At 37.3% G+C, this 13656-nt stretch overlaps 1 protein-coding gene across 11 annotated transcripts in view; it reads right to left on the bottom strand.

Moving 5' to 3' along the window:
* The window catches only part of TJP2 (tight junction protein 2), a 77502-nt gene that overhangs the window by 11036 nt on the left and 52810 nt on the right, over positions 1–13656 (bottom strand). For 9 of the 11 annotated variants that reach the window (XM_063179994.1, XM_063179995.1, XM_063179996.1 and 6 more), the window contains 10 exons: positions 10645–10698; positions 8589–8713; positions 6238–6340; positions 5206–5779; positions 3585–3688; positions 3289–3442; positions 2196–2304; positions 1956–2095; positions 1379–1445; positions 79–229 (listed from right to left, as the gene is read on the bottom strand). In XM_063179994.1, the coding sequence (XP_063036064.1) occupies positions 79–229; positions 1379–1445; positions 1956–2095; positions 2196–2304; positions 3289–3442; positions 3585–3688; positions 5206–5779; positions 6238–6340; positions 8589–8713; positions 10645–10698 (1581 nt within the window). Of the gene's footprint in view, positions 1–78; positions 230–1378; positions 1446–1955; positions 2096–2195; positions 2305–3288; positions 3443–3584; positions 3689–5205; positions 5780–6237; positions 6341–8588; positions 8714–10644; positions 10699–12945; positions 13082–13656 lie in introns of those variants that run through there. The other 2 variants (XM_063180005.1, XM_063179998.1) reach the window with 2 other exon arrangements.

Consider the following 13656-nt stretch of genomic DNA (forward strand, 5'->3'; position numbering starts at 1 on the left):
TTTATTCCATATTTTCAGTAAGAAGAGCAAATGAGAATATACAGAAGTTATTTGCATTTCAGGGACACATACTCATACCTTAAGAATCTGATCTCCTTCCTGCAGTCCCTCCTCATCAGCTGAGGTACCTTCTTGAATTCCAGCAATAAATATCCCTACATCATTTCCACCAGCCAGTCGTAGACCCATGCTGTCTCCCTTCTTGAATCTCACCATTTTTGTATTAGGACTACAGGATTTACAAACAGAAAATGAAAGTAAGGGCAGGTATTAAAGCAAATAACAATTTTAGGATGCCAAAAGAAAAAAATTACAACTCCTCAACTATATAATATTAATAATATTCTTATATCCTTTCTTTCTTTATATAGGCTATATTTATTGAGGTAACCCTTCAGTGAAGGCAGGAAGCAGAGAATTTGCATTTTTCAGAGTGGAAAAATAATTAGGAATAGTGACTAAGTGAGCAGGGAAATAGGTCCCTGTTTCTGAGACCCCAAAGTAGCTCCCCATCTACTGTATCTTCTGTCATATGAACACCTGCAGTTTTTGTGAAAACAGACTGAGTTATGAGTAATCATATTCATTGTTTTTTCTTCTATAATCTAAAGAACTGTCATATGAATTAAACTGATACCTATTTTCTTTACTGTGTAATATGTTTGTTGGAAGTCTTCAATTTTCTTGTAATGAGAAATATTTTCAAGTATAATCTACTGATATGTTAACGATCAGTCCCTTCACATTGCAGTGGGAGAGACTACTGGAGTAGGCTCAGATTTTTTGCTGTGAGAAAAGCTGCATGACTGAGTGACCTTCCAACTCAGAGGACACTACTTATCTGCCAGCCATTCTCAGTAATACCCTAAGCCTGTATTACAAATTCCCCTTCACCAAAATAATCACTTGATTAATTTGCACATCAATGACAACATATGCAGGGTCCAACCCAGAAAGGGTTTTATTTAAAACGATACACCAAGCTACAGAACATTTTCAAAACTTAAGGCTTCTCCTTGTAATTCCAACACTCCGATTCCTTCAATTTCTCTATTTGTAAACTCTCAAAAGAAAACATGTAAGCTGATTTCCTATTAATAAAAAATAAAATAAAACAAAACTCTTGCATATATTTCCATGCAAGCCCAGAAATACAGGGTGTTCAATACCTTCCAGGTAGGTTCCAGGCAGATATTTCTAAAACTAAGTTGATCTCAAATATCATCAGTTAGAAGCCATGTCACCTCTTCTTGGCATTAAGCTATAAAGGGAGTATCACTCCAAATGGGAGAAAGAACACAAACCCATGCAGCCAAGAATCATGCACTGGTCACTGGAGAATACAGAAGGCAAAAGAACTCAGCAAGTACCACCTTACCCATATATTGCTTCATCTTCTGGGCTGGGTTTGAGAATTGTTCGTGTAACTGCTTTTGGCTGAGGCACTAAATGTAAAAAGAAAAATATAATAAAAGTTACTGAGATATTGAAAGGCTTATAAATGGCAGGAATTTTTAGATATCAGATAGCAATCAAACCTTCCATGCCAAAGATTAATACAGGTTCAAAAATCAAACATGTCTGACTAAAATTAATTTATGTATCTTTTTTTAAATTCTTGAAAAAGAAAAAAAGTTCAAGGAAGGGATACACAACTCTTTAAAGCAAGCTAGATCAGACTTCATTTGTCTACTTAGGGTAACAGTCTAACAGCAGATGTTTTAAGAGAGTATTTGCTTTTTTCAGGTGGTAGGTCTAATAAACAACTACGGTCAAAAAACTATCAGGTGTTTCTTCCCTGCACCACAAAACAAAGTGGTGCAGGAAAGAAACTTCTTCTGTGTGTAAGGGTGGGGCTGACACGAAGAGCATAACAGTTTTGTCAACATGGTTGAGGGAATGGACATTCTGTGGCCAGAGGAAGAAAAAAGCAACCAAAACCTTCAGGCTCTGACCTGCTGGGTCATCTTGGTACTTCGGTTCTTTGTTTGAGTCCACAGCTGTAAGAGCAGGAGCAGCAATGTCACCAGTTGATTTGAAAGGAGTGGGCATTGCTCCCATTCTGGACATCCTACTGGAGGGATCCTCTTTTGCACTAAAAGGAAGAAATCAGAAATGAAATCAGGTAAGAATGCATATATTTGAATAACTTCTTTGATAAGCAAGAGGAAAATGAACTAGAGAACATTTCTTACTTTGGTTTCTCTTTCAGTTTTTCATTGGATGAATGTGAATCTAGATCAGAATGATGTGATCTGTCATCTTGAGGGGAGAATGATCTGTTTGACTCTATTTCAGAAATATCTGTAAAGATATGAAATGCAAATGAAGACATGAGGGATTTGTTTAAGTTATCTGTTCACCTGATCAGCCTATGTATTTACAAAGTTTTCAGATAGAGGATACATTGAACATTTCAGCCCACTCTCATCTCAAGTTGGATTTGACAAAGATTCAAAAAGTGCCTTTTAGTGCTTCCACCCCTCCACCCTCCCAAAATATTTCAAGAAAGTTTCACACAACTTTTAACAAACACACTCACATCAATAACTACTTTTAGCATACCACATATACCACGTGCATTAGCTAGTGCTAGCAGGCTTTGATTTGAAATGTCATGGAGGTTTCCAAACCAAGCTTCACATCAACAGGCACCACATCACTGCCCTTTAGCAGCAAAGGAAACAAGAGTGGCCCTTGGATTTGAAATGCACCTCAGACTTCACAGTTAAACCTACAGTAAGTTCCACCCCATATTCTGACACCAGAAAAGCAAGTATCATGTTCCACATCCCGCTCTCCCAAACATTCTGAGCTCTTCCCAAAGCAAGCTCAAGCTGAGAGATACAGCTCACACACTGAAATAGAACAGGTGCTGGGAACAGAAATCAGTCATCCAGGGTCACTTAATTTCCTCTTGTCCTGACATTTCTTCCCTCCATTTGAATGCTGCCGTGAATGTTAATATCTTCAGAAGGAGAGACCAGTCCAAAGCACTTATTTTAAAAATTTTTATTAATGCAACTGATTTGCTTGCTCCAAGAATTTTGCCAGATTTTGCCAGACCAACATTGCTCCTTCTATGTCTGGCCCTTCCTAAAATATAACTATATGGTTACTATAAAATTATTTTCACCTAAAGGAAGGGTTGCTGAGTATTACTTAGGTTTTTTTGCTTTTCATTGTTTTTCTTAAAGAACCTAATACCACTCTACCACAGCAAAATGATATAAGCTCCTTTTTGTCCTTGCACAGAGTCCAGAAGTTTGGATCCACATTAAACCTCACCATCCATTTCTGAGTCACTGTCATTCAAGCAAGGAATGTTGAGCAGTGTCTGCTTTCGGTCCCTGAGAACAACCAGCTGGAGTTTCCCACGTGATTTCTCAATCAATTTCCGGGCATCAGCTAAAGACATGTTCTCTGTCACTGTACCATTGATCTGGACACAAAAAGACAACAATAACAAACAAGTCTGCATTGTGCTCAAGTTTAATAGTGAACTTGACTATAACATGACTTAGTTCAGAATAACCACTATAGCCAGTACCTGCCAAACTGCTAGCAGTAAAACCAGAACAGACCTTGAGAATGATATCTCCTTCATGAAGGTTGCCATCTTTGGTTGCTAGGCCAGTACGGGTCATTTCTTTTATGAAGATCTGACTTCCAAGACGGAGTCCATACTCTGGAACCAAGAAGATAATTCACTGTAGCTTAAAAGATGAGCAAGGATGCATTGTTTTAAAAACCACACAGTGTTTCATGCATCAAACACCATCATACCATGAGAGAAAAAAAAAAAAACCAGAATAAAATATAACAAAAAAAGTAGGTCTAGTAAATCCACTTCACCCTAAGCCGAGCCTCTGATACCTGTGCTGCCATTACTATTGAACAAACAATATCTCAAATCCAATTACAGTTGGACTACCGGTCTGCACCTTCAACAGCAAAACAATGCCTTTGTTCTGGAGCTGCTTATTAATGTACTAGATTAGCTTCTCCGATTCGTATTTTGCATGGCATAGAGGGGGAAAAGGGTCTAAAAGCACTAACAGAAATATTTATTTTCATCAGTTGCTGCATGCTGACCCTGTCCTATCTGTACTCCAGGAAATGCTTTCATTGTTTCAAGCAAAGGAATTTTTTTATTCCCCTGCCCCCTTCTTTCCCTGTAATCTAAGTTACTTGGGTAATATATTTGCTACTTAAAAAGAAAGGCAACATCCCTAAAAAACACACATCCTAGAACAACAGAATGTTGTCCTGCTTTAAAAGATCACCATATTTCAGCAAGTCTGTAAAGTATCCATATGAATGGCAGAGATTATTACGGTACAGCTAAACACAAAAGTTAACAAATGCAGCTTATATTTCTCCTTAATTGCATACATATCTACATTATCTTTACAAGTGGAAACATTACATGCAGAGGAAGAAGAGGAAGGAGAAAAAAGGACTGCTGCTAGAGCCAATAAAAAAAGAGATTAGCTCCTGCATACAAAATTTAATTAGCAAAAAATTGTCAAAATTACAACAGGGTGGATTCGGAAAAAACCCAACAACCACATCCAATCCCTCCAGAAATAAACCACCATTCCTTCCCCCAGAAAAAAACCCAAACAGAAAATTATGTACAACATAATCTCATATATGCTTTCCAGCACAAGTCTTTATTTCACAGTGAAAAAAGGTCAGTCTTTTGGCTTTCATTTGCACACTTCAATACTCAGCAAAGAAAGGCTGAAATACTGCCATTTCAGTATTTCAGCTGCTGCTATTTCTGTATTCTTTAACTACCAGACGCAAACAAACTGTATTACTAAAGGCAGAGTATACTCTTTACCCTTTCTAGCTAACCTTTTTGTAGATGTGCCAAATGTAATCTGAATCGTGATCAGATCCATGTTTTCCCTCAGAACCAGGAGAAAAGGGCAGAGAAAATGGAAAACTATGGACACAATGGCTTGAAAAGACTGAAATTATGTGAGTGAACAAATCTTTGTTCAAAGGTGAAGTTCAAGGTTCTGCGCAAAAAGCATCCCAAATCAGCCAGAAGGAATGAAAGAACAACTTAAACCATCGGTTTAAAAAGTCAACACTTAACCTGCAAAAGTAGAAAGTAATTCAGTTCTTCTCTTTTCCCCACCAAAACCCATGCGGTACTGGAAGTCGACTCCTCTCCTCCCCTGTTATACCCACCTTCATTATGTCTGCCTTTTGTTAAGAGAACACTGATTGGTGCATTCTGATCCTGCGGTCCTAGGTACTCATGTTGGTGGTGTATTTCAGGTGAAGGACTGCGGGAACGAAGCCTGTCCCGACTACGACTCCTCATTTCCCTCCCATATCTAGGATCAGATAAAGATCCATGACTGTAACTGGGTGGGCTGTAGTCTCCTCTGTAGTCCCGCTCATAGCCAGCATCCCTGTCGATGCTCCTTCCCCTGCTCTGATCTCTTCTATAGTCTCGATCCAAGCTCCTGTCCACGCTCCTACCACGACTTCGGTCGCGGCTGTAGCTGCATTCCCTGCCACGGTCTCTGCTTCGCCCTCGGTCGTGCTCTTCTCTATAGCTCTGATCCAGGTTGTTTCCCCAGCTTTGGCTGCGCCCTCCATTCCCACTGTGCCAGCTTCTCTCACTGTAGCCACTTCGAGCACTTTTGCCATCAAATTCTGCATGGTCATCCATTACATCCAAAGCTCTGTCCTCATAGTCAAGAGAGGGGCTTCTCTGCAGCGCAGCAGCCTGCACTTTCCTTGGTCTTTTCACTACCTGTACAGTACAACAGAAAACAAACAAACAAACAAACAACCTCCTATCAAAGATCAGAATGTGAAACTGAACAGATGAATATTCTTCATGTTTCAAATATATGCTGGGGACAAAAAGAAGGAAGAACAACATTCTATTTATTATTGGACAAGATCTGTGTATGCAGAACATAATTTGCCTCATGTAACTTATATTTTGTACCACTCGTTATAAACATTTATACCACATTATAAAATAAACATTTTATTCTCAGTTATTCAACAAGGTAACTTTGTCATACTGTTGATTAATTTCCATTTGTTTCACCTGCAGAAAGTATGTCTTTGTTTTATTTGTTTTGTACTTCGCATATGGCAAAGGACTGCTTTGGTTTTGCCTTTATACTCTTTATAGAAGAAAACCAAAATCCTGACTGGTTACATACCACTGTACACTGAATATATCTGGAATTTACTTACAATGGTGGCCACCTTTCCACTTTTCCTAAGCTGCTGAACTGCAAAAGAATGTAGAACATTTTCCATCGGGGTCCCATTAACTATGACCACTCGGTCGTTTTCTCTGGAAATGGGAAGGGAGATAAAAAAGGAAAGAGAAGATTTAAGAGGAGTCTTCATGAAAACAGCAGAGCAAAATTTCTTCTTTTGTTCCTTTTTTTTTTTTTGACAGAGGAAACCTATGGATTGAATTCAGTTTAACAGGGAGTTTTGCTTTACAACTGTGTTTGCTATATTAATTCTACTATATCTGAATACCAGAAGCAGCTTTCCGTACATCTAAAAAGTAGATATTGAGCAGCACTGTCTTTGTGCATATACTGTGTTCTGCTTAAGTACCTTGCCATCATGTTTTCTAAAGAACATTTGTGATGAGTTTTGAAACTTTTTTATTTTGATCTTTCAGAACTCCTAGTTTTTTACACCTAGAAGTGCTAGACTTCTTTCACATAAGAATTTCACAAACGCTTCAAACTGCTGCAGCCATACCAGTATTCAGGCAAATATTGACAAGTACAACTACAGTACAGTTTTCTTAAAGTCTGGTGTTTGGAACACATTTGCTCTGTAGGAAGGTGATTGGGAGAAATAAAAAAAAACAACCCAACAAAACAATAATACAGAAGAAGTCCTCCTTGCCCTAAACATAGGCCAACTGAGATCACTAACTTTTCTGCTCAGACCTCCTGCATACCAAACAGACCACTAACACCTAACTCACCTAACCCCTATGAAATAGCCCCATAACACTGACTAATTTAACCCCATAATTTTCATAAACACACTTCAATGACGAAAGTGAAGAAGATTTAAAGAAAACCAAATTACCACTCCTCATACTCCTGATATTAGTTTTTTCTCGTGACTACCCAGTTACAATCAGAGTATTAGCTCAACAAATTACTGGTTACTTTGCCATTTTCTACTAGATGAAAGAAATCTTTGGTACCAACTATTTTATTGCCATTATAATCAAATCACATCACAATCTTCTGTGCAAATAAGAATATTATATACTCTAAGCCTCCATTTGTAAGGCACTCTTACTCCTATATTATTTTTGTGCCTCTTTTCATACCCTTCCAATTCCTTTTAGTGAAGAGTATGCCAGAACAGCATGCTGTATTTCAGTATCAGTTTCATCCACGTTTATATACAGGAATTAAAACAGCTCTCTGGATAGTCCATACATCCAAAGCTAGTATTGAACTTAATGTTGCAATATTTATGCCAAGAGGTCCATCTACATGTGCTCATTTTACCCTGCAAAAGATGACAGAATGGTTTTACCCATCCACTCTGAAGGTTAAACTTATATTCCTTGATGTGGAGGAAAAGCTTTACCTTCATTTTTCTTCAGAATGTGTTTTGTCTGAAAGTGCCCAAATATCTTGGTATTCCCTTGCCATCATCAATTTACCTATGATCTTTCATAATTTCTGGACATGATTTCTTTCCCAAATCACAGGTGATTACGGAACAGGATGGATGACAGTGATGGTCTGCAGGGGCCACTGCTATAAAATGTAGAATTTGGGCGCTTCTGTTAAAAATTATTTGTTACATGCTTTACAATTACTCTTTTGTTTAGTTACTCAACAACAACTCCCATATCAGCCATTTCATTTTCTGACCAAAAATAAATGCATGGCAAAAGGGACAGAATCTAATCTCTTGATTTATTATTGCTGCACAATTATTTGGTATTCTTCCAAATCGTCTAGTCATCATCAGGTATTTCAGATCAAAGGATGAAAAACTGATCTAGGACACAAACTCTCAGCCTACAGATTAATTGTTTGTACATGACAGATGCTGCCTCACCAAGGATGAAGTTATCAGAAAGACAACAGAAACTCTTTATTTCCATAATTTTTTCTTTCAGATATAATTTAACATTTAGCAAACATTTAGCAAACCTTATTTGGGCTGGCTTAAAGTCATTCTTGGAAACTAATGATTGATCATGAAATGTGTTTACTGGAGGAGGAACAAGGAGGATGTTTTAAGATACTAAGTTTTTCTACTGTTTCTTTAAATGAAATGCAATCTTGAAAGAAACATACTTAACTGTTAAAGACTTCTCAACACCACCACTGAAAAGTAATGTCTTTACCAACAGCAATGAACACCTCTATGTAGGGTTTACTTGTTATGGGTTTTTGTTTTTTTTTAGGGACACCTAGATATTCAAGAGGGCATCAAGTCTTGAGGTGATTAAATCACCAGAATTTCAACCACATCTGTCTAAAGGTTTTATGTATTCTACAGCCATACCCCTCAAAATGCCAGACAAAGAAAAATGTGCTTACTGAAGTAATCCATCTGCTGGACCACCTGGGAGAACATCTGAAATTACTATTGATGTTTCGCCATTTTCAAAATGAGGGTTATCTCTGCCGCCAGAAACTGCAATCCCAAATCCTCGTTTTGAATCCTTTACAAAAAAACCAAATACAACAAAACTTGAATACATTGACAGGAATTTTGTCAGGGAGAAATAAGAGGAACATGAGTGTTCTAGCGAAGTGCTCTTAAGTAGATATTAAAATATGATAGCTGCATGCATAGTGTTGCAAAACCACACAGTACTTCTAGATTTAAGAAAGATTAGATTTACACATCCATGTATCAAGATGACAAGTTCCTGTCTTCCAAAACCTCTACAGCCTTATGATTGCTAGTAATTAAGTAAAGAAAATAAAATTTGCCTGCATTTTGCTTCACCATCCCATGGGTTATTTATACCAAATTCATTGTTAGGTAGATCTATTTAGTTAGTGATGCCTGGGAAAGTAGAATAGCTTGCCCAGGAACTCAATTATGATTACTAAGTAGTTCCTCAATCAAAATAACAAGATCGTGGTTGATTACAAAGAGCAATTAGTGAACTTGTGCATTGTCTATATAATCATCTTCTGTCACAATCAACTATTTTAAATATGTTAATTATATCAAACCTGTCATCATAGAGATCCATACCAGTCTTAAGATAACATTCATAAAACCAAAGAAAATGCTTCACAGAATGCCAAGGAAACACGTCAATAGCACCAAACCTGAGAGCTGTTAGCATAACTGAACCGCTGACAGCAAGGGGAGCACAAAACCACACAAGCTTAATTTTATCTGCTATTTAATATACACATCATATCACTAAAAATTACAAATTATGCTACATTTGAACAAAACGTTTTAACATAGTGGCAAAGTAATACATCAAATTAAACTCATGCTTTCCCCCCAACACCCAATCAGCATGTGTAGTTCATCATGTGTCACCTCTTGTTCCACTAATGTTGATAGTAACTGATTATTTCTTTGAAGAGGAAAAAAGCAATGTGGTTTTCTTTTAAAACAGCACTTTACTTGCTACGGCTTAGTTTTATAGGAAGCAGTTTGATGTTTTACACCAAAACAACAGATTCAAAGTAATGGTAAAATTACTGGTAGTGGCTGATACAGCAAGTTCAGTAGCCCTTGACCATCTAAGTAGCCTAAGACTGCCTCTGTGGTAAAGAAGTAATGCTAACTTACACAATATCAGAGATCTGAAATGCTAGAAATTACAGGAACTAGGATCTTCTTCTGCAATGTTTTTCCTGTCTACCTCTGTAACCTAAAAACCAACCTCTTTTGGGTCATCAGGGTCAGTTCATTGCAGAAGATGTGAAAAACTTGAACAGCTCAGTGTAGGCTGCTCACTGAACACTGATCATCAGAACAGCTGGGAAAACTACCATTACTGTAGCCAAAGTGCATACCTGCTACTGTGGTGTAGCAGCCCAGCTACTAAAGGACACAGGCACAAGTGCTCTATTTTCTTTAATTCAAAAGGACTCCACTTTATGAGACACTTCCTCTTTTCTCAAAAAAGAAAACTTTTAAAGTGACACTTATAGTCCACCTTTTAATAAGTTTTAATGACAGTGCTTTTCTACTGGATTCTACACTAGTATATATTAAAGTATCTTACAAAATTAAATCAGTGGAATCCTGTTCAGTGATTATTACAAAGCCTGGACAACCACAACCTGCTTGATAGAACCATCTGCTTTATTTTTAAGGCTCTCCAATAATGAATTTAGCTATGTGGCTGACATGTGGTATATCACACTGACATTAGAAAGACCAAACAGCAGCAAATAAGGCACTTAAATTGTTAATTGAATTTACTCCTAACATTAAAGAGTTAAACTACTGTATGAGTAGCAACTAAGCTTTAAAATAAAAACTGTAACTGATCTGAACAATTAATTAATCCTATTCTAGACTCAGACATGATAATGACATCTATTGCAAAACATACTCAGAGTAAACCAGTGCTTGAATATTTGAAAACTAAAAATATAACAGGCACTCACTCACCTTTTGTAAGGTCACTGTGTACTGTTCCCATATCAGCTCTTCCATGCCTGGGGCCTGTTGCACACAGAAACCAATTAGAAAAACACATAGCACATAAATATTTAAATTAAAAAGTGAAATACCCAACTAAAACACAGGCTTAAAAATAATTTGCATAATCTAATATTTTGGGAGAATTAGTATGAAATTAACATATTTTAAATGATGACAATTTTTCTTTAAAAAGGAAAAAAATATTAATAGGTGCAGAGTGGTAGAATCCCTTCATGTTTCACTGATTTAACAGCTCATTCTGATTTTCTGGAAAAAACCTTATTCAGCAAAAGCATTTAATTCAGATCAACTAGCAGTCCATAGCCCTGATTCAAATAACACAAATACTTATGGAAGACCTTTCTGTTGCAGTATGCAGTAAGATTAGCAGTTGAAACTGAGGCTTTTAAAATGAACTAGACTCCAGATCTCTTGCATCTTGTTCATGTAGATTTAGCAAAATGTTTTGTCCACTATGAATTACATAGCTAAATATTTAGGTTCCCATCAAGAAATTAAATTTTATAGGAAAACACAATATATCACTATACAGTACAGGTATAGCCATTTCTGTGAAACTGCTTAGAGACCTTTTTTTACCAAATTTCCAGTTAAAACTGATCACTTTTATCTTACATGATATAACCTGAAATCTTTCCAACACCACAGCTTAAAATATAATACAGAATAATCATCCAGCTGTGATGCATCATATATTACACAGCTAGCCCCTTCAGTGTCTGCCCTGTAAAACCAGGAGAGAAATGAGCCACTGCACTGCAGAAAAATGACACTGAAAACATTTCAAAATGGAAAGCGTCCATTGCAGAAGAAAAATCCAGGCCTTGAATAAGGATGTGCATGCACACAGTCAAGCCACAGGTTTTATTTGTTTTTATCTCAGAAGACTGAATCTCAGACAAAAGCTCAGTTCAGACTTAATGGTCTTTTTAAAGGCATCACAGGAGTAATGACAGCTAAACTCCAAAACATTAGACAGACAAATGACACAAGACGGGTATGCCTGTACTTTAAGGCATCCCTTGCACTTTCAGAGTAAGACTTCTGGCAGTGCACAACTGTTCAGCAAGCTATGGATGTTATTTCTCATATGCAAAAAAACGCTTTTTGCATAGTTCCAGTTGATTCTGTGCACCACAAAGAGAAACTAGATTTACATTTGCCATTGCACATTCACTGTATTGAAAAACAAAAGTAAGTCGTGTTCAGAGATCCTGAAGGAATATGCAAACATTCAGCATTCTTACCAGGAATTTTACAACACTGAACAGTGTTAAATTTCCACTGTTCTGCCAGAAAATGAATAATGCTTTCCAGTTTCCAGAATGTCTGGCGTCTAATTAAAAAGAAAATTAGAAATAGATGTGGATGATGGCTTATACTAAAAGTAATACACAAAAGTAAATATTTCTAAATATTGACTTGTCTAGGTCAGACAAGAATGTGTTCATAACTATTAGTATTAAAACACATATGTCTTGGGGTCAGTGTTGAATGTGCTGAATCACATAGTAAAATTATTTTATCAGGTATTGCCATTTAACCAGCTAACATGTCAAAGCTTTCAGCTATCTGAAACTGAACCCACCTGATATATTCCCTTACACAGAGAATCTCTGCCACAAGTGAAAAATTCCTCCTTAACTAAGCTCTTCTTTAAACTGCTGTGATGCTGCCGTAAATGGAAGTGACTAGGCTTGCTTATCTGGCATGTAGGGAACAGTTTACCGACTGCTGACCCTTCCTGCATTCCTGCTTTTCTATGTACTTTTAAGCTCTGCAAAAAATAAATCTGTGCTGAAGAGGGGTGTCAGTGTCATTTAAATTCCATCTGACTTCACCAAATAAACTTTTAGAAATGAAAGTCAGTACCAAATGACAGGTAAAATCTGAAGGACATGCAGATAGGTTCAAATCTTGTAGAAGCACAGAAGATGGAAAATCTTTTCCATCCTCCTCTTGGTAAAAAAGCCTCAACAACTTACACATGTAACACAAACATCACTTAAATGCAGTTTGCACTGTATGCAGCTCCTACCAACACTACGTCCCCGCCAAGAGGCCAGCTCTGAGCAGGTGCAAGAGAAAGGCAGGCAGAACGCGCTCACGGGGAGCTTACTACCCATGGGGACAGAGACAGGCCTGAGAAGTGACTGCGTATTCAGTACAACACTGCAGGAAACGGACTGAGGAAAGTACTGTAAAGGTATCAGGGACAGATGTAAGGATATGAAATAGGAAACTTACGGGAATTTCCTTCCAGAAAACTAGGCCTTCCATGAGGAGTGGCATAAGTATAACCTTGTGCACAAGTGGAGAGATGTACTGGATTGTAAACCAAAGCATCATAAGCCTACAGAGTTAAGTTTAGTTTACTCTGACAAGTAAGTTTTATGGTATCTGGTCAAAAAAAAAAAAAAAAAAAAAAAAAGTAGTAAGAATGAAAGAGAAACTACTGCCTACAGACACTAAAATTAAGGTCTTGCAAGATGCCAAGCCCATAGTATCATCTCATTTGTGCCTAGAAAAAGATCCTCATAGTATCAGTGACTGTTTCAGGTACATTCCATGTACATCTTTGGGGTTTATTTGTACCTTGAAACCGTTACTGAAAATTCAACAAGAGAATTAAGCAATTCACTTTTAAACTTGCGAGTATCTGAAAAGCAATCAATTTTTTGAAACTGCTCCTTGGGAAACTGTCTCCCATTTGCTGTACTCTGCATCAGAAAAGAAAAGCACACTATGTACTTGCAAAGCTGTTTTTGTACAATGTAATTACCAAGACAACACGACTAGCTCTGTCCTACTGATAAAGCAATGCAGGCTCTGCAACACAGTTCAAAGAACTGAATGGTCACCTTGGAAGCCCGTAAGGCAAAAACAATATCTAAACAATAATCTCTTTAACATCATAAAATGTACTGCTACTTGCCATTGTCACAATGCTAACCCATA

Source organism: Melospiza melodia, chromosome Z, assembly GCF_035770615.1.
Source record: "Melospiza melodia melodia isolate bMelMel2 chromosome Z, bMelMel2.pri, whole genome shotgun sequence".
NCBI lineage: Eukaryota > Metazoa > Chordata > Aves > Passeriformes > Passerellidae > Melospiza > Melospiza melodia.